The sequence below is a fragment of the Diabrotica virgifera genome, chromosome 5, assembly GCF_917563875.1.
Source record: "Diabrotica virgifera virgifera chromosome 5, PGI_DIABVI_V3a".
Taxonomy (NCBI): Eukaryota; Metazoa; Arthropoda; class Insecta; order Coleoptera; family Chrysomelidae; genus Diabrotica; species Diabrotica virgifera.
The window spans coordinates 225,268,853-225,291,893 of NC_065447.1; the positions used below are offsets into that span (position 1 = coordinate 225,268,853).

Sequence of the window (23,041 nt, forward strand, 5' to 3'; positions counted from 1 at the left end):
TTTACAAACTACGATATCTATTTATGTATTACAGTAAATCTAATAATTTATTTACATAATTACAAGTTCAAAAATATCGCCCGATACCTATCAAGTACACCGACGTATTCAAATTCACAACTGACTGCTAATTTCAAAATTCCTTTTATTTATACAATGCTTAATCACCTCGAATACAAAAAAATGATCCAGAATAAACGAGTATTTACATAATAACTTAAAGCACGTAAAATCGAATTTTCTAGTACAATAACAAAAGAACAATTATTAGGAAAAGGGATGTAAACAAACTCGGTCGAGATCTTTCTTTAAATTAGGGTCCCTCATAAATCACTGTATAAAAAAGGTTCCTGGTAAACACCTTCGGCGCCTATTAGTCCGGGAGCTGAAAACAGTAAGATGACATAATTGTGTCACACTATTATATTTAGATAAAGAAAAGACGGAGGAAGGAGAGACAGCTTAAGATTTAATTTGTTTCAGGGGCTTCCACCATCAGTTGACATATGTTTCTTCTTTATAGAATCATCAGAATTGCATGTGTACCCTACAACACAAGCAGTTCTGATGACTGTAAAGAAGAAACATATATGTCAACTGATGGTGGTAGCCCATGAAACAAATTAAATCATAAACTGTCTCCCCTTACTTTAGTTTTACTCACATTTGAGTACTAGGAAGCAGAATTTTGTTGGATTTTTACCTAGACAGGTGTAGAATGCATATCGTAGATTTAGTCCAGGAACCGAAGCTTTTCACCTCGCAATTTTTACAGAATGGATCGATTTGCTTGAACATTTGAGAATAAGTAGTGGATAGTCCAAGGATCAAAATCTATACGATGCCGAAAGGCGCTTTTACCTTGGAGGTGGTTGCATCCCGGGGGTGGAAATTTTTTATTATACTTTGACCGCAAAAGTTGATAAAAATATTAATTCTAAGCAAAAAATGTTGTATACTTTTTTTCATAATAGTACATTGTTTACCGGGTAGGAAAAGCTTAACATTCCTGGACGACTGTGAAGATTGCTAAGTCGAGGCGCAAGCCGAGACTTAGCAACACAGAGTCCAGGAATGTGGCTTTTCCTACGAGGTAAACATACTATTTTTCCGCAAATCGTTTAAAATTCGACAGATATTGATTGATTTAAAAAAAACGCGATAATTTTATTCCCAAATAAATGGTGCTTTGAAATTCCTAATAAAATTACTTGGGTTACTATGGAAACGTATTGAGGTTGAATTGTCAAACTTGACGCTTATAAATTTAATTGCTGGTGTTCTCGAAAGTAAAATGATAAGTGATGATGAAATTTCCATTCCTGGGACTCCTCCAGAGCTGGTTGAGGCAGGGAATACTGCTTCATTAGAATTATTGCCAAAGAAATCAAGAGAAAAGTACGAAAATGCATACAGACGTTTTATGGATTATCGCATGAGTAAAAATACGAGTTCTTTCTCAGAAAATGTTGTAATGGCATACTTCCTAGACCTTTGTTTAAAGATGAAATCTTCAACATTATGGGCCAATTATTCAATGCTGAAGTCAACCCTTGCACTTAAACACAATGTAGATATATCTACATACTCAAAACTTCGTTCTTTATTGAAACGGCAAGCTCAAGGTTATAGGGCAAAGAAATCTAAGATTTTAACGAAGGAAGAAATTGAAAAATTTATCCAGGAAGCTCCAGATAAAGAAAATTTAATGATTAAGGTAATTTACAAGGTTTTAATAGCAATGTGTTTTCTATCATTTATGTAGAACACTAACAACTGTTACGGAAATATCATTTCATTACAGTAAGGAAATGACATTTCCTTACAGTAAGGAAGTCCTGACTTTTTCTTCAAGAAATTTTGACAGGAATGTCAAAATTTCCTGGCGATTTGCGGAAAAATTAATAGTTTTCGATTTATTCGCTATCGAAAGTGTTAGTTTTATATCGAAATAATCAATGTTTTTAGATATACATACTCATCTACGATTCACTCCATTTTTGCCGTAGAAAAAATTTTTTCAAACCAAGTTCTTGGGAACTGAATAACCTACAATTTCATATTTAAACATTTTTTCGTATCTCTGATGCTAATCTTCCTATTCTGAAGAAAATGGCATTTTTTACCAAACTACAAAAATTCATTATTCGCTTTTAACTCCAGTTTTTTAAAAAAACAATCATTCTAAGCCAGTCAAACACTTCTATAATCTATTAATAATACACAAATAAAGAAGAATGAATAAGGCCAATGACTAAGAACACTGCTAACTTACATTATTATGCTTCCAATTGGATTTCCCCATTTTTTTTCAAAAAAATATATTGATTTTTAACCGTAACTTTTTTATTTTTTATCTTAGAAAGTTTGTTAAAAAAGAATTTTATAGGTTTTTACAACATCTATAAGCCTATTAATATTAGATCTTTTTAAAATCGTCAGTCGCAAAAAGAGATGTCTTTGAAAGGGTTGGTAAAGGTGGTTTTTGCATGTTATTACAAGATTTAATTGTCAATAGCTCACTCAATTTTTGTCATAGAAAAAATTTTTGGAAACCAGGTTCTTGGGAATTAAATATACTACAATTTCATATGTCAACATTTTTTCGTATCTCTGATGCTAATCTCTCTATTCTGAAGAAAAGGCCATTTTTTCCAAACTACAAAAATTCGGTATTTCCTTTTAAATCCATTTTTTTAAAAACTAATCATTCTAAGCCGGTCAAACTTTTAGAACTTATTAACAATAAATAAATACAGAAGACCAAATAAGGTCAATGACTAATTTTAATTCCGATAACTTTTTCGCTGAAAAAAATAGGGACTGACATTCTTTTCATTATAAGTCACTTAATTTTTGAGCTAGAGACTTTTTTTTATTTTTGGAGATAGATATTTTTAAATAATTTAAATTAGTTTGAACAAGTTACACTCGAAAAATGTATAGTTTTCCCGTCTTTTGACTTTGAAACTACAATATTCAGCATTTGACGAAGAAGAGCTAAAATATAGCTCGATTAATATTGGTCTTAAAGAAAATTAAAAAAAAAACGGTTTTGTTTATTTTTTCGAAAGGTACATTTATGTTAAGTAAAGTTGTTTTGGTAAAACGAAAACTTTTGGAGTTATTAGCAGAAAACTTATTAAAAACATTGTTGCTTTCTTCGATATAAAACTAACACTTTTGATAGCGAATAAATCGAAAACTATTAATTTTATCAAAAAAATAAAGCGAACATTTTTTGCTTAGAATGAATGTTTTTACCAACTTTTGCGGTCAATCTATAATAAAAAATGTCCACTCCCGAGATGGGGGTGGCAACCACCCCCATGGTAAAAGCGCCTTTCAGCATCATATAGATTTTGATCCTTGGACTATCCACTACTTATTCTGAAATTTTCAAGCAAATCTATCCATTCTGTAAACAATGCGAGGTTTTGTCCTATTTTAAGCCTCATTACTTGGACTAATTCTCCCATGTCTACTATTTTTCGGTCTATTTGCCTTGCAAATTGTAGAAGGCCCAGGTTGTTATCAGAATCCTGCTAACCGATCTATAGAGATATATAGGACTTCTGTCCTGTAGATTTCTCTTTGAAGAAAAGGCAATGGACGAATTTTGTGAAGCATTAAGGAAATAAAAACACCACAAAACAGAAATACATGGAAAATACTGAGGGAGACCTATATCCAGCAGTGGATATATCCGGCTTAAATGATGATGATGATGATAAAATAATTGACCAAATAAAAGAGACAAATATACAGCTAATAACGATAGGGGATTTGAAGAACAGCTAGAGATCAGAACAGAGAAATGGGATGGATGGAAATTTCAGGAGAAACAAGCTGAAAATGCGAGCATTATCATAACGAAAACTTTGTTTATTTACGTATTTTAATTCATAATATAGAAAATTGCTATTATGAAAAGTTGTTTAGAATTAAAAATTATGTTTTAATGTGCAATTATATCATTCTAATTTAAATGTTGTGAACTATAAAGGTACTTTACTCTTGATCGAAATTCATATTTTTTATATACCTCGTATAAAATTAATAAAATTTGATATATGATGGTTGCATAATAAATCTTAGACCATGAAGAGCTTTTTATGAAGAATAACTTTTCTTCGTCAAATTAAAAATAAAAGGGTTATAATTGAAAATGTTGTTGGTATCCATAATTTGAGAAAATTCTTCAAAAATTTTTTTCCATTAGAAGGATGTAATTGCACATATCAGACAATAATTTTTTTATTCCAAACAACATTTCATATAGTCGGTTCGCTAAACTCAGACACCACTGGCTAGAGATTTTAGTCAGTAATTTTACCAATTTGACAAAAAAATAATTACTAAATAGTTAATAATTACTAAATAATTAGTAATCTTGCCAATTTTGGCAAAAAGCAAAAAATTACCTACTAAAATCACTACCCTAACTAGTGGTGTCTGAGTTTAGCGAACCGAGTATAATAACAATTTTCATTTCATAACAAATGGAACAGTCCATTTATCATAAGGTACTCCCATTAAAGGGGAGGCCGTATACTCGTATAAACCTTTTTAAAATTGTTAATAAATTATTGCTTTCAAATATACTCAAATTGTATTTTTGAACATCGTATTTATTTTACATAATAATTAAATTCACTATCAAATGTCATTGATATTTTATTAATACTTTATTTAAAATTTAGTTTGACATTCACGAAGTGTCAAACTCAAATAATGTAAATAACCTATGCTTTGCTTAACAAATTCAGATTAAAAAACTAGCCTACTTATAGTCGGTTCGCTAAACTCAGACACAACTGGGTAGTGATTTTAGTAGGTATTTTTTTTATTTTTATCCAATTTTGGCAAAATTACTAACTATTTAGTAATTACTAATTATTTAGTAATTATTTTTTTGCCAATTTTACCAAATTGGCAAAATTACTTACTAAAATCACTAGCCAGTTGTGTTGTTTAGCAAACCGACTATACCTATTAGCAACGATTTCAGCTGACGTTTAGTGTGTCGGCAGAAAATAAAAGGATTGTGACGTCACATTTTAGACTTTAAGGTCGATTATCTCGAAGACGGTTAGAAATATCGAAATGCCGTTTTCAGATTTGGATTCAGAAGACAAAACTACATAAGAATCCATCGATAAATCTGCTCTAAGTATTGCAGGAGCGGCAACGCAATAACACACAGACTTTGCGAATTTATAAACGAAAAGTTTTCGTTGAAAAATATCAATGAAGTAATAATGATTGTATAACAAACAAGTTAAAAATAACAGATTATTTCTAGGAGCAAAATTTGGATAATAAATATATGTATATAGTAGAAGGTAGAAGCGCTAAAAGAATTACAAATTGCATAGTGTACACAGAAGATACAGTTCGAAGACCTAATAATATTAAAACTGAAAACTAAACGCAAATGAAAATCATGAAGAAAGTAAGCATTGTACCAAGATAAGATAGTTAAAGCATTCAGGCAACATAAAAAATATCAACTAGAAACTGTATATTTTACAAGCATTCTATTAGAAAAATTTATCAAAATATGTGAAGTAGTCAATATACACTAAGCATCAAAATTAACGCACCACCTTAAAAATGGGACATTTTTGATGTCTCGTATTTCCTAAACCTGTTGTCCGATTTGAGTGATTTTCTTAGTATAATATAGCTTTATTCTTCAAGAATATTGATGTAATAATATTATTGCTAAACAGGTAAGTGTCATTGTATACCGGGTGTAACAATGATAGTGTGTTTTTCCTCACAGTTTGGAAAACCCTGTGGAATATTCTAGCTTATATAAAATATTGAAATTAAAACTCAACTGTAGCCTTAGACTTTCTTAACACTTTGCTTTTCGATTCATTCGCTTAAGTGGGATAATAAAAAAGTTAGGTACTTTAACAACTAGCCATGTTATTCATCAATACAGGGTGTTTCTAAATAAGGGCGACAAACTTTAAGGGGTAATTCTGGATGAAAAAATAATGACCATTTGCTTTATAAACATATGTCCGCAAATGCTTCGTTTCCGAAATACGAGATGTTGAATTTTTTCTTACAAACTGACGATTTATTTATTGCTCTAAAACCGGTTCAGATATGCAAATAAAATTTAGTAGGTTTTAAGAGGTAGTTATTGCTCATTTTTTGACGTACAATTAAGAATTTTATATTCACCATTGGCGTGCATACGGGTAATATGACCCGTATGCACGCCAATGGTGAATATAAAATTTCATTTGCATATCTCAACCGGTTTTAGAGCAATAAATAAATCGTCAGTTTGTAAGAAAAAATTCAACATCCCGTATCTCGGAAACGAAACATTTGCGGACATATGTTTATAAAGCAAACGGTCATTATTATTCATGCAGAATTACTCTTTAAAGTTTGTCGCACTTGTTTAGAAACACCCTGTATTGATGAAGAACGTTGCTAGTTGTTAAAGTACCTAACTTTTTTATTATCCAACATAAGCGAATGAATCAAAAAGCATAATGTTAAGAAAGCCTAAGGCTATAGTTGAGTTTTAATTACAATATTTTATATACGCCAGAATATTCCACAGGGTGTTCCAAACTTTGAGGAAAAAACACACTATCATTGTTACACCCGGTATACAATGACACTTATCTGTTTAGCAATAATATTATTACGTCGATATTCCTGAAGAATAAAGCTATAATATACTAAAAAAATCACTCAAATCGGACAACAGTTTTAGGAAATACAAGACATCAAAAATGTCATATTTTTAAGGTGGTGCGTTAATTTTGATGCTTAGTGTAGAATAACGAAATAAAAAAGTACAAAATTGGCGGAATAGGGATGTTCAAATATGAGTTAAAAGAAAGTAAAACATAAGTGGAATCAAAAATGAAAAAGACAAATCAAGATTAAAAAGATAAGGTTAAAAGAATGAAGGAGAGCAAAAAAGAGGAATACTGGAAAGAATTTAAAAAATAACTTAATCAAGATCATTGTAAAAATAATAGAATATTATGATACACATAAAATAAAATTGGTTTTTAATTCCTGGGTTTGCGGTCTGTTATAAATAAAACACTTGATTTTGCTTAGACGTTTCGGCTGTTTGCCATTTTCAATAAGCACTTTTAATTATTAAACATTACACTGTTAACAAACATATTTTATATACCATACACGTAATATTTTGAAAATTTAAAAAAATGCACATCGTGTTTCTCTAAGATGTTATGAGAGAATGCCAGGCATGGGCATTGGGCATATGGTAAAAGCACTTCACAACGGTTTTGGATGGTGGTCGTAAAACCAAAACGATAATATACAGGAGATCAAGTTACATAATATACGAAAGAAATAAATCTGACTAATGTTTAACTTTTAATAATGGGAGCAAGATTTTTTGTAGTTATGATCTGAGTATGTAACTCGAAATATGAATACTGAGGTGCGTATTTTTTTTTGTATTTTATATGGAACAGAGGCTTGAACGCTAAAACAAGGATATTCATTAATGATAGAACATTATAATAGAACAGAGTATTTGATATGTGGGCATATAGAAGATTTTTAAAAATAACCTTGGTTCAGAAGATTAAATAAAAATGATAAAATGAAAAAATAAAATTGATAAGAGGGAAAAAAATAAATAAAAAGATTAAAAGACGAAACGAACGAACTAATAACCAGACAAGATAAAATGGTAAAAATATGGCAGAAACACTTTTGAAAATAAATTTAAACTCAATAATGGATATTAAAACGAGTGGGACGTGAGCTCATACACAAATGTAGATAATGAAAAATTAAATTCAGAGGAATTAAGAGAAGCTTTAATGAATATTAAAATTAGAAAAGCAGATAAGTTGAATTCAAATTTGCCATCCTACATTTGATTTGACGTTGCGACTTCTAATAATTAGACTAAATTTATACTTAATTCAGAAAAATAGGATTCCCAAGAGGTTTAGGCAGAAGGCAGACTTCTTGACCGAGAAAAATTCTCATGGCTGAGAAAATATACCGAAGACCGTGAAGATTTTGCCATGGTGATCGCCAATGACGATAATTCTGATATGACACAAAAATAATACATCAGCTCTAACTTCTTACCTAATGTTATAATATAAACACATTTTTAAATAAAAAAATATGAAAAAAATATTTTTAACAAATACTTTTCTTTAGTTACGAGTGACTGAAATTAAACTATTAAACACATTAGTGATGTAACGAATATTCGTATTCGCATTCGCATTCGCGAATATTCGCATGTTTTTGCATATTCGCATTCGCATCCGCATTCGCGAAATTTCTGCGAATGTTTTGCGAATATGAAAACCAGGAAAAAAATAATTTTAAGATAATATTAGGTTAATAAAATCAAAATATATTCATTTCTCATCTTTTTTTATTAAGAAAAGGTAACTTAACCTCAAACATGCAGCTACTCTCAAATGGAAATATGCAGGACACAACAGCAGACAAAGAGACGGAAGACGGAATGAAGCGATAATACACTGGAGACCTTGGGACTACAAAAGTGGAAAGGACAGACCACAGACGAGATGGTCAGATGACCTAAAAAGATACGCAGGGACCAAATCGACAGCATTAGCACTAAACCCTGAACCGAGAAGAGTGAAAAAATGAGGGGGAGGCCTACGTTCAACTTTGGACAAATGAAGGGCAATAGATAGATAGAACTTTACCTTGTATAATCACAGTATCAGCCTTCACTTTTTTTTATTATTTGGTACTATGTAATAAAGCTTAAAATTCAGATTGATTTACACTAAATATCAATTAAATTTTCATTATAAATTTAGGAAACATTACAAAAATAGAACCAAATTTAAAAAAAAAAACTAAATATTCGCATTCGCATCCGCATTCGCGAATGTCGGTAGCAGATATTCGCATTCGCATTCGTATTCGCGAATGTTCAAAAAATGACATTCGTTACATCACTAAAACACATTATAACAAAATCAACTAAAAAGCAAAAAATTTAAAAAAATGAAAAAAACTAACACATTCGTTAAAGAAAAGCGTGGTGCGAAAACCGTTTATTCGATGAAGACGCGCCACGCTTTTCTTTGACGAATGTGTTAGATTTTTTCAATTTTTTTTTTATTTTTTCTTTTCAGTTGATTTTTTTATGTTTAATTTTAGTCACCCGTAACTAAAGAAAAGTGTTTCTTAAAAATATTTTTTTCATATTTTTGTATTTTTTACTTTTTAGTCTTACACTTTTCAAACATTAAAATATATCGTCATGTTTATTAAAATATGTATAAAACATATGATGTACTAACATGAAAAGTAGTCGGAATCGGCAAAAAATTTGAAACTTTATTGTTTATTTATGAAGCATAACGTAAACAATTAACGTATAAAGTGAAATTATGTATAGTTCATATAATTAGCTACAATCTGTAAACGTTTCAAGTTTCTTCATTGTAAAAAACAAGAGAATTTAAGCATTTTCCGTTAAAATCGTTTTTTTTTTATTTAAACAATTAATAAACAAAATTTTTTTTATTAACTGTTCATTTATTGTTCCCGCGAATGCATATGTCTGCAAATTTTTAGTCATTTGCATTGAAGAAAAGGCAGTCAAATTAACGTCCAAAGATTTGACCCAAACGATTGAACTAAAGAAAAGTGTTTAATTAATTAATACGACAAAACGAATTCTAATGTTAATTGTAACATAAAACGTCTCTATTGGTGGTTTTTCTAAGACTACGATAAAAACACGAATTTTTTGAATTCGAGTTTTGGTTGAAGTTTTGTTTCGTATCGTATTGAAAGACACGAATAAACGCCGATTTATATATAAACAAGTATATGAGCGTTCAAAATTTTAAACTTTATTGTTTATTTATGAAGCATAACGTAAACAATTAACGTAAAAAGTGCAATTATGTATAGTTCGTATCATTAGCTACAATCCGTAAAAGTTTCAAGTTTCTACATTGTAAAAAACAAGAGAATTTAAGCATTTTCCATTAAAATCGGTTTTTTATTTAACCTTCGGAGTACGGAGATTATTTGACTTACTTAGATTACGAAGATGGGTCAAGCGTGACCCATTCTCATTTTATTTATAAGGATGTTTTAAATAGTCAGTATTATTAAAGAGTATCTTTAATTTAACAAAAAACAAAGAAACATAAAAATTATAATCCTAAATTTTTGTATTTAAATTTTTTAAGATGGTTCACCATCCTGGTCTTTTTGGCAGTAGTTGCATTTAATTTTGACAATATGGACTTCTTCGCGTTTTGAATGGGTATTACAAACAAATCTTTTACACATGTCACACCTCTTTGAATATTTATTGTCACTACCCCTACAATAATAACAACGACCTCGTTTTGTTGCAGATTGCGGCACTTCGAGTTGCTTTTTTACACTAACACTGGTGGTCTCTATTGCAGCGATTACGGATTTAGGGTATCCGGTGGGTTCTTCTTGTACTGCTTCCGCTCTTCAATTTATATTGGGCGAGGTTAACTGTTTTCCAAGCTCCTCCAGAAATAGTTTTCTGCGATGTTTTATATTTACTTGGCTGTTCCATTCGGGATTTTTCGTATTCCAGAGAACGAAATCATTGTAGCACGCAATATCCAAAAAGTTGAAAAATATTCGTAAGGGCCATCTTCTTGTTGCTCTTTTAAATGTGTACTCTCTGATCAATTTATCTAAAATATCGACTCCACTTTTGGTTTTGTTGTAATCCAAAATAATCTTTGGTTTAAACTTTTGGTTTTCATCAGAAATTTCATGTTCATTATGTAAGGTCGATAATAATACAACAAACTTGTTAGGCTTGGTTACATATGAAACTAAGGTAATGTTTTTAGTGAACAAAATTTTTAAAGAATATAGTGAGCGATCTGTCATTTCAAGCAATGATTTGGGTAAACTCTTCCTATTTTTTCTGATAGTACCCAAAAGAGTTAAATTTTTGGATAATAGTTCTTCAGATAAAAAAATGTCGGTAACAAAATGATCAGTTGTAATATTTCGACCAGACCTATACCAATGTTCTGCAAGTGTTTTGACAACTCTTGGGCCTTGGTTACGTTCAGATTGATCACCAATCTTTCCAGTATATATCTCAAAGTTACAGCAATAAAAATTTTCAGCGTCACAATGGGTCTAAGCCTTTATACCGTATTTCTTTGGTTTACTTGGTATATAAATCAGAAATGGACATGTGCCTATTAGACACTACATTTGCTCCCAAGGTTAACTATCCACTAATATTTCTACAAACATAATCATTTGCCCTTAAATACATTCACCGGTAAACAGAGACGGCTGCGTTTTACGTGTATCTACAAACACATTGAAAAATTCTTCGAAATCCGAAGACCGGGTCAGGAGTGACCCGTCATTATAGATTTTACGTAGAGGAAAAACTGCAATTTGCATGTTCACGAATGATACACGAAAAAATAGATTGAAACAGATGAGGAGAACTTACGATCAATCAGATTTGTAAAAAAATTATTTCATGAAATATTAAGAAATAAGTGAATTTCGGGTCACGCTTGACCCAGTCTTCGTACTCCGAAGGTTAAACAATTAATAAACATAAAAAAAATTTTATTGACTATTCGTGTATTGTTCCTGCGAATGCATATGTCTGCAAATTTTCATTCATTTGCATTGAAGAAAAGTCAGCCAAGTTAACGTCTAAAGATTGGATGCAAACTATTGAAGTAAAGAAAAGCGTTTAAAAATTACTTACTTAAAAATACTTACGTCTACAAACCACCCAAATTTTTTAAAGGGTATTTTCAAACCGGTTATATTTAATTTTTGGACTAGCTTAAGCAAAGGATCGTCATAACCCTCAAAAGTGAATTCTTCTACAGTCTTGGTAACAGTCAAATTGATCTTGTATTCTTCCAAGAAAAAGTCTACTCCTATAAGTACTATGTAGTTTTTGTCCTTAACTAAACTGGCTATCGACTGTAAAAGAAAAAAATAATTTGTAGAAACAGTTCAGAAATATGTAAATAATTAAACCAACAAAAATCTATTAGTGGCGTGAATCTGTCTAAACAGCGCTCGTTTATTTAACAATCCTCTTCCTTTGCCCTTTAATTCGTCCACTTTTGAACATATTCTTCTCCCAGTTTCCTCCATTCGCTTCTTTTTTGAGCTTTCTGTTTCCAATGTGTACCTCTTATCTTTCTAATGTCATCTCCCCATCTTATCTGGGGTCATCCTCTTGCTCTCTTTCCTGTCCATGGTCTCCATTGTTGTATCGTGGTATTCCACCTATTGGCCGTTTGACGGCCATTAGGTGGTATTTAGTGGTATTTCTCATAGACACCTTTCAGTGCGTCACAGTTTTTCGATTTCTTTCTAACGCATTAAATTGTATGTGCCAGAAAAAAGGCACGTATGTGATTACAGACACATATTTACACATTACGTATTTATAACATTTATTCTAGTTGTCGATAGATGGCGCTATAATCGAAAAAAAATTATTTACGAATTATATAATATATCTACGAACATAATCTGTACAATTTATAAGACTATACAAATCAAAGAAAATACCATTTTATAAATGCAATAAACACAATTGATTTGTTTTTATGCCAAATTGCAAATAAAATGTAACAACTGTCAGATTTAACTAAAATGTCATGTTAGAATAAATGTTATAAATGTATATTATCACGGATAGTCTAAGAGCTAGTGAACCCTCCCCGACTAACGGTCTTCCTGTAAGGCTAGAAATTTGTATAGTGATAATTCATAGCACAAGGCTAAAAACCATCACCCGGCAGACATCAGCCCTGCACGTGTATCTACCAGGTGAATCGAAAAGTGCATAGCTTAGGGGTAAAATAAACTTCCTCCTGTAAGGTTCAAATTTAAGTATGTGTTTGAGTAAGTCATTTAGAAGAAATGTGTACAATGACAGGCGATTCTGAACATCATAAGACCTTGCCAGGCGAGGGGAAAGATTAGGTTTTTTTCCTAAAATTATTTTTTTTTGCATCGAACAAACTTTTTTTAGGTTTTTTGAATCATTCCAAACAGAAAAGGTCTTTTGTGACTTTTCTCTTAGGTTAATAGTTTTTGACATATAAGCGATTAAAAATTTAAAAATTGCGAAATCAGCCATTTTTAACCCTGAATCGGACATTTAACTGAAAATTTCAATGTTGCCAAGGTAGGTAGATATTCTTTAAACATGGATTGATGAAATTCCGAAGAGTTTTTTGCAATACAATATCGAAAACCCCTTTATTTTTTAATTGCTAATCAAGCGGGCGCGACACTGTAGTATAATTGAGGACGTTTGAGTTTGCATAAATTCATTATCTCGAGAATGGACAAATTTGAAGAGAAATCCTCAGACAGGTCGATTTTTATTTTTAAATTAGGACTTTTTGGCATATATATATAATACTAGTGACGTCATCCATCTGGGCGTGATGACGTAATCGATGATTTTTTTAAATGAGAGTAGGGGTTGTGTGATAGCTCATTTAAACGGTTATTTAATTCTTTATTCAGTAATATAAACATTAACATAATTATTTATACAAGATGTGCATGTAAAAAGGCTATGCATAAAAAATACGGCTATAATTTTGAATGACCACCTTGAGACAAATAGCTCCCCAGTCCTCAACCTGCTCATGATATAGAAAAGGCGTACGACACAGTTTGGGAAAAATACCTAATTTACAAGATGAACAGAGCTAGATCGTCTCATTATTCAGTTGATATACTTATGTGACGCATATTTGACTAACAGAACATTTCAGGTTTCAGTTGACCAAAAGATGTCCAGAATGCAAGAAGTTCAGGAAAGGATGGCTCAGGGCAGCATTTTATCTCCTATTCTTCTTCTTCTTTTTGTATAGACATGACTCTGTTTTTTTAATGTGTCTCTATTAAGTTGTCGTTCCATCGTTTTCGTGGTCTTCCCACTGATCGTTTTTCTATTGGGGAACCGTCTCTCGCTGTCCTTACTACTCTATTTGTTGTCATTCGGCTTATGTGGTCATTCCATTCTATTCTTCTGTTTCTTACCCAGTTATTAATGTTATCCACCTTGCATTTCCGTCGTATATCTGTACTTCTAAGTCTATCCCATAAAATCTTATATCGATTTTTCGAAGGGTTTTCATCTCTGCTGTTTCGAGCGATCTTTTGTGCTCTCTGTATCAGGTCGTGTTTCTGCCGCATATGTCATTATTGGTCTGATGACTGTTTTGTAAATTTGTGCTTTAAGAGGGTATAGAGAAAGTGGAGGATACACAAAAAGACCAGTTACAGGACTTCCCAGGTGCACGAACCCAGCAGATGAACGTTATTTACATCTGCAGACTTTGCGTACACATCATGTTACAGCTAGACAATTGCAAAATGATCTTTCCACAGCCCGTGACCCGTAATGTTCGGTTCGTAAAGTGCCAATTTGGTTAGAAGCAGATTAAGGGAATTTGGAATCAGAGTCAGAATGACTGCTACTGCTCCACTGTTAACTAGGGTACACCGTATGTCACGTTTAAGTTTTGCACCAGAACATGTCGATTCGGATATTAACGACTGGACTAATATTCTTTTTATTGATGAGTTTAGTCGAGGCATTGAAGGATTGAAGTGTCGATTTTTTTGCAGTAAGACGGATTTTAATGCGGATTGGTGCGTTGGAATCGTGAGAATGTCAGGAAATTTTGTGAACTAATGTAATGAATAAGAAAACTCAAATTGCATTTGTGCATAAGAAAAATGCATTTCGGTAAATAGTGGGAAAAATTGACTCAATTTTCTTACTCGGGGGGTTTTTGGGGTCGCTGAAAACGAATATGAGATCGGCGAGAGTGTGCAAGCTACCTGGTGCCTGCAGCGGGTGTAATAAACGTCTTCCTCTGGAGTATTGTGGTAATTTATCATATAATTAGTTTAAACTCATTACTCGGGGGGTTTTTGGGGTAATCTATTTTCTTCAATGTAACTATAGTGATCGTAAAGGGTGGTATTTTTATTATAAATAAACATAAATTTTTATTATTATAATATATTTATGGTTAAAAAAGTTCATTATACAAAATGTATCGTAATATATATTTAAAATTCATTTTCTTCATCATTATCATCTTCTTCTTCATTATTGCATTCCTCTCTCGAGTCCAATGCAATATTTATGCAATCAGAGCCTGCACAATTTTTGCAGGCTAAATTACAAAGTAACCCATGCTTCCTGCACTCGCATGAGTTGCCGCAGTCTGACTTACAACTACAGAATATTAAATTTAAAATGTTTGGAGGACCAGGTGGCTGAGTCATTCTAACTGGAATTAATACATTACATATTTTGTAATTCCCATCCCCAATCGGTTGGGTTCATGTTATTGTCCTCTCCATGCAGCCAAATTTGTGTTTGTAAATATACCCTTTTTAAATGCTGGGTAAATGCATCAACAGATGAAAAAATTTTTCCAATGACAATCTTTTTATTTTTGGCAATAGCCATTAAGTACATTCTGTATCTAGTAATTTTCTCTTAAGGCAAAACCACATCATCCACTTGCGCCTTAATTCAAACTGCTTTAAATGATATGAAATTAGAATTTAGTCGTTGCGATATTTATTTTCAGTGACCCCAAAGACCCCCGAGTAACAAGTTTGGGCCAATTATTTAACAAATTACCATAATAGTCCAGAGGAAGACGTTTATTACACCTGCTGCACGCACCAGGTAGTTTGCACACTCTCGCCGATCTCATATTCATTTTGAGAGACCCCAAAAACCCCCGAGTAATGAGTTTAAGCCAATTATATGATAAATTACCACAATACTCCAGAGGAAGACGTTTATTACACCCGCTGCAGGCACCAGGTAGTTTGCACACTCTCGCCGACCTCATATTCGTTTTCAGCGACCCCAAAAACCCCCGAGTAAGAAAATTGAGTCAATTTTTCCCACGATTTACCGAAATGCATTTTTGCAATGCATTTTTCTTATGCACAAATGCAATTTGAGATTTCTTATTCATCACATTAGTTCACAAAATTTCCTGACATTCTCACAAATCCAACGCACCAAACTGCATTAAAATCCGTCTTACTGCGCCAAAAATCGACAGTCAGGCCTTTTTTGTGTTTCAATGCCTCGACTAGTTAAAATTTGCACTTTTTGGATCCGATAGACACTGTCGGATCCACTGTGAAAAGATCATTTTGCAGTAGTCTAGCTGTAACATGATGTGTACAGTCGAGTCCACGAGTCTTTACCCGTGCGTCATTAATACCTGGTGAGATAAAACACATATTTGATAACTCAAATTTTAACCCGTAATAGGAGCAGTAGCTACTTACTATCACTTGCTGTTGCGTAAATTTCAATTTCCGACTTACCAACGACTTATTTCGTATGCTTTAAATGATGACGCACGAGTAAAGATTCGTCGGCTCAACTGTACGTAAAGTCTGCAGATGTAAATACCGTTCATCTGCTGGGTTCGTGCACCTGGAAAGTCCTGCAACTGGTCTTTTTGTGTATCCTCCACTTTTTATATACCTTCTTAAAGCTCTTGAAACCCTGGATGGGTGGATTCCCATAACTTTAGCAAGATATTGCTGCGATCGGCCATCTCCAATTAAACCTACAATTAGGACTGCTTGTTCTGACGTTATATTACTCATTTTTTGTAAGAATGCACCTCCTCATTGAAAACTCAAGCAGACACAGATCAAATTCACGAACAAAAATGTCCAAAATAAATATTCTGCTTTAACAACGTTTTGTTTCTTGTTTTTTTTTTCGGCAAAAACACGCTTCAACTTGAAATGCTATGGGTTTGTAGATACCTAAAGAAGACGATAGACGGGTATTATAACATTCTGCTAAAAATTCAAAATTATTTTTAAACTTTTTTTCTGTTTCAAAAATTATGTGATAATTTTTGCGTTTGGTGTATTTGCTAAACCTGCTCATAATGATCAATTTGACAGTTTTAATTTGACAGCTCATGTAATTTCAAATTATGTCAAATTGTCACGAAGGCAATATAAATCGGTAATTTTTAAGAGCTCGAGTGTAATTCTGTAATAAACTGTATTTTTAAATCATTTTAACTAATATTTTATTGATATCTTCGCCTGAATATTTGCTAAACCTGCTCATGGCGTTCCCTTTGATAAGTTGTAAAACATTAATTGTCATTAATGTCAGTGAATGTTTATTTTTGCGTAGTAACGAATGACATCTGTCGCGCTACTTGACGACGGGAAATTATCAAAAAAATTATCGGGTATAATATCACAAGAGAGTGAGAATAAATTGAAAATAATGCGACAGTTTTTAGAAAATTTGTTGTCTGGCAATAGACACGAGAGCCCGCAGCCCGCAGGGCTCGAGTGGCTATTGCCCAATGACAACAAATTTGAGTAAAAATGAAGCATTATTTTCTTTTTTATTCTTTCTGTCGTGTGATATTCGTAAGATTATTTTTTAATACGTATATTATGGATATTTTCTTAAATGTGACAGTTGTCAAAACTAGGAAACTGGTTGCCATTAAACAGAAACAATCTACTTAAAAAAATTATATCGGTAATTTTCTACAGTAGATAATTCTCAGTATAATTTTAATCTGATTGGACAGAATTAAACACGTGATCAAATATCTTACTATACGATTGGAAGTTAAAATCATCAAAAAATAATCGGGTATAATATCACAAGAGAGTGAGAATAAATTGAAAATAATGCGACAGTTTTTCGAAAATTTGTTGTCTGGCAATAGACACGAGAGCCCGCAGGGCTCGAGTGGCTATTGCCCAATGACAACAAATTTGAATAAAAATGAAGCATTATTTTCTTATTTATTCTTAGTGTCGTGTGATATTCGTAAGATTATTTTTTAATACGTATATTATGGATATTTTCTTAAATGTGACAGTTGTCAAAACTAGGAAACTGGTTGCCATTAAACTACTTAAAATCTACTTAAAAAAATTCTATCGTTAATTTTCTACAGAAGATAATTCTCAGTATAATTTTAATCAGATTGGACAGAATTAAACACGTGATCAAATATCTAACTATACGATTGGAAGTTAAAATCATCAAAAAATAATCGCTAAAATTTTTATCTTTGTAGGTTTCTATTAGTCAAAATCTCTATGAATGAAATAATCACTTATAATTACACAAAAACTATAAAATTAGCGATTTGTATAACGAATGACATTTGACAGTTTTAATTTTGTCATTAAAACTATGTCAAATTAAATGTCATAATTAAATTATGTCAAATTGTAACAAGGGCAATACATTTTAAGAGCTCGAGGGTAATTTGGTAAGATTAGTTCATGAATAAAACTTTATTTTTAAATCATTTTAACTAATATTTTATTGATATCTTCACCTGAATATATGCTAAACCTGCTCATGGTGTTCTCTTTGACAAGTTGCAAAACATTAATTGTGATTAATGTCACTGAATGTTTATTTAATTCTAAATTTGCGTAATAACGAAGGACATCTGTCGCGCTACTTGACGAAGGGAAATTATCAAAAAAATTATCACTTGTAATTACACTTGAGCTCTAAAATTACCGATTTGTATCCAGAGTGACACTTTGACAGATTTAATTTCCCAACCAGAAGGGGAGGAAATACCTCAAATTTATTCCCACTATAATAATGTGCAGTATAATATTCCCAGTATAATAATAATCTGATTGGGCAGGGATTAAGAGAGCTGAAGAAATAATGCGGAGCACTGCAAGACACTCGAGATACGATTCAGAAAATAACACAGCCCAACAGTGTCTGGATACATTAAAACAAAAACTCTCCGTCTACTCAGGACGATTAAGAAGGTATAAAGTTAGTAACAACCGAAAATGTGACAATGCACTTTTTGAGAACTCTGAGAAGGCGTTCTACCGAATACTCAATTCCACCGTAGAAAGTGTCGACAAGTCTTACCCAAGCCAAGGAGAGATTCATGAGTTTTGGGGAAATCAACTTTCCACACCAGCTGCTCTTAACAACAATGCTGGCTGGATAGAAGATACGACGCACAACTGTCACCACTACGTCACAGCTAACTACGAACCATTCACTACTGAAGAGGTCTCAAATATCATCAAAGAGCTTCATAACTGGAAATCTCCTGGACCAGACGGAGTTCAGAACTTCTGGCTTAAGAAGTTTTGGAGTATTCATGAGTGCTTATCAACATTAATTAATCATGTTATTTGTAAACCGCAGGAAATACCATCATTTCTAACTCAGGGAACCACTTATTTAATACCGAAGGATCAAAATAACACCCAAGATCCAGCCAAGTACCGCCCAATTACCTGTCTTCCAACTTCGTATAAATTGGTCACATCCTGTATAACCCGGCGTATCTACCAACACTGTGTTCTAAACAATATCATAGAGCCTCAACAGAAAGGATGCGCTAAAGGTTCTATGGGTTGCAAAGAACAACTTATCATCGACTCAATCATTTCTAACCAGGCATTCACCAAAAAAAAAGGAACCTCTTTACTGCCTTTATTGACTACAAAAAGGCCTTTGATTCAGTGCCGCATGAATGGCTTATAGATATATTAAGAATATACAAAGTCGATAATAACATAGTGACTTTTTCAAGGCATTTAATGACAAGTTGGAAGACTAAAATTCACCTCCAAATATCTGGTGAAAACAATATCGAAACGGAAAATATCGCAATCAACCGGGGCCTGTTTCAAGAAGACTCGCTGAGTCCATTGTGGTTCTGTTTGGCTATGAACCCCTATCACAGCTATTAAACTCCACAGACTAAGGTTTTAGCATTAAAAACAAAAATACTGTAGTAGCGAAGCTTAATCATCTGTTGTATATGGATGATTTGAAATTAATGGCTTCTACTCGAGACAATCTAGAACAGACGCTAAAAACAGTAGAAACATTATCTAATGATATTAATATGCACTTTGGACTAGACAAGTGCCGCGTTTTAAATATAGTCAGAGGAGAGATACAGCCCGGTGGATTCGATATGCAAAATGGCCAGAACATCGAGGCCATGGGTGAAAACGATATATAGAAATATCTTGCGAGTAAAGCAGGCGCGGAAAATTGACCATATAAGCAAATGAAAACTGACATAACTACTGAGTTTATACGAAGGATAAAACAGCTGCTTCGTTCACAGCTTAACAGTAAAAATTTGTTTAAGGCACTAAACACCTACGCTTCTTCCGCGCTTAGCTATTCATTTGGTATTGTTAAGTCGACAAAAAGACATATAGAAAATCTTCAGCGAAAAGTACGAACACACCTCACAAAGGCACAAAAACACCATCCTAAAAGTGCAGTAGAAAGAACGACATTACCACGGAATCTAGGACTTATGGATGGATATAGGTGAGCAATTAGATAAACAAATTGCTAATTTAATAATTTATTTTCAGATGCAAGCTGAGACATCTACTCTACATCGCGTTATTTGCGCAGTAGATGACACAACACCGATCAAACTGCGGGAACCAGAAATGCGCATAAACCACCTCACTAAAGACGAAAAAATGCGCATCTGGATGGGTAAACCTCTGCACGGGCGACATCCCAATGAGGTCAGCCAAGACTATGTCGACAATACAGCGTCGAACTATTGGTTGACATCAGAAAATATGTTCCCTGAAACGGAGGGTTCATTACTGGCCATTCAGGATCAGGTTATACCAACCAGAAATTACCTGAAATATATTATCAAAGACCCTCAGGTTCAAAACGACAGATGCCGGCATGGATGTCAAGCCCAAGAAAGCATCCAACATCTTACAGGGGGCTGCCAGGCATTTGCTGCAACTGAATACAAGGAACGGAATGACGCAGTGGGAAAAATCCTTCATCAAGAGATAGCTATCAAGCTGGGACTTCTCCAAACGGACCATCTCCCGTATTATCAATACGTTCCTGAGAGTATGCTTGAGAATGGCAACTACAAGCTATACTGGGACCGCACTGTGCTCACAGACCAAACAGTGGCACAGAATAGACCAGATCTCGTACTAGTTAATAAATTAACAAGACAAACAACACTAATTGATGTGGCGATACCTAACAACAATAATCTACGTATTAAATTTACTGAAAAGATCGCCAAGTACAGAGATCTGGAAATTCAAATACGAAGGCAATGGAGAATGTAAAGTACCCACACGATACCGATTATTATGTCTACTACTGGAGTAATTGTGAAGACCCTCCTCGAAAGCATAAAAAAGCTGGGTCTGAATGAACATCTTTATAAGACCATGCAGAAAGCTGTACTGCTCGCGACGGCCAGAAGTGTACGAAAATTTTTGGGAGATACACCAGAGTCACCTAGGGCTCGATAACATGGAAAGAGTCCCACCAGAGCTCAATCCTTTTGATACCGTAGGTATCTGGGATGAGTCAATTTTCCCCTTAGAGGGAGTGTGAGCCGTATGGCTAAATCTGATTAGGCAGAATTAAACACGTGATTAAAAATCTTACTACACGATTGGAAATTAAAATCATTAAAAAATAATCGCTGAAATTTTTATTGTTGTAGGTTTCTATTGGTCAAAATCTCTATGATAGTTTCATTTTTGTTAAGTTTCTATTGTTCAAAATCTCTATGAATAAAATAATATAATCAATGATACTTGATACTTACTGCCACAATAGGATTGAAAGTCGTGATTTGATCAGTAAGATCTCCCACGGATCTTTCTGGTACAAACTTCCACGTCCTTCTGTTGTAAAAGGAAATTGTGGAATTATCATTAATTGTGACATTGTCCCTAACGTGGTGTTCGTGGTAAGTATAAGGCCCACATTCATCGAAGTGCGGCTTGATAGAGGAATTCCTTTGGTACTCTTCGGAATTGGTCCAATTGAAAAAATAAAATGAGAGATAGATCGGTATTGGTGTTTCCTTCCACATGCCGTAGGCATTTGTGTCCTTTGAGGATAAACCAAGTTCCTGAAAAATAAATTACACTTTTATAAAAAAGAACTTTTTATTATCTCGTTTTTATTATTTGTAGGATACAATGTAAAATTTTATTATTAATTAACTTGCGTGCATAGAAATCGGCCCACTTAAAATTTTGGTCATTTTTGATGTCTCGAATTTCCTAAACCTGTTGTCCGATTTAAGTGATTTTTTCAAATTGTTATAGCCCTATCCTTTAACAATATCGCTGTAATAATATTGTTGCTAAACAGGTAAATTTTCATTGCATACCGGGTATACGAATTAAACTGTGTTTTTTTCTCAAAGTTCGCATCACCCTGTGGAATATTCCAGCATTTAGAAAATATTGAAATTAAAACCCAACTATAGCCTCAGGTTTTCTTAAAATTCTGTTTTTTTATTCATTTCCTTAAGGTGAATAATAAAAAAGTTAGGTACTTTAACAACTAGCCATGTTCTTCATCAGTACAGGGTGTTTCTAAATAAGTGCGACAAACTTGAAGGGGTAATTCTGCATGAAAAATAATGACCGCTTGCCTTATAAACATATGTCTGCAAATGCCAAACTGACGGTTTATTTAGTACTATCGGGGGATGGAGGAAGACAGATTTTAATCAAAACGAAACCGTAGATTTTCTTATTTTGCTAATGCCTTACTCTGCATAGAGTACAAAGACTCGTTTCATATGGGCTCTCTGAACCGCAAAGTGGAATGTTTTCTTGGCGGTGCCTTTTGGTATGTTTATACCTGGGTTAAGCAGAAAGCTTGAATTGAGTCGAAATTCATTTCGTTTATTTACTGCTCTAAAACCAGTTGTTAAACCAGCAATGAAACACCTAAAAAATAATAAATCTCCAGGAAGTGATGGTATATCTGCGGAACTTATTAAATATGGAGGCGCTACTCTGACTAATCAAATATATAAAATAATACTGAGAGCCTGGAATGAGGAACAAATCCCGGAAGAGTGGTGTATTGGAATCGTTTACCCGCTACACAAAAAGGATGATCAATTGGAATGTA

General features: G+C 33.0%; 1 protein-coding gene across 4 annotated transcripts in view; it reads right to left on the reverse strand.

The window, feature by feature from the left end:
* The window catches only part of LOC126884696 (protein croquemort), a 125,309-nt gene that overhangs the window by 13,470 nt on the left and 88,798 nt on the right, over positions 1-23,041 (reverse strand). For all 4 annotated transcript variants that reach the window (XM_050650803.1, XM_050650801.1, XM_050650800.1 and 1 more), the window contains exons 3-4: positions 21,714-22,022; positions 11,788-11,997 (exon numbers count right to left, since the gene is read on the reverse strand). In XM_050650803.1, coding sequence (XP_050506760.1) covers positions 11,788-11,997; positions 21,714-22,022 — 519 coding nt within the window. The remainder of the gene's footprint in view (positions 1-11,787; positions 11,998-21,713; positions 22,023-23,041) is intronic.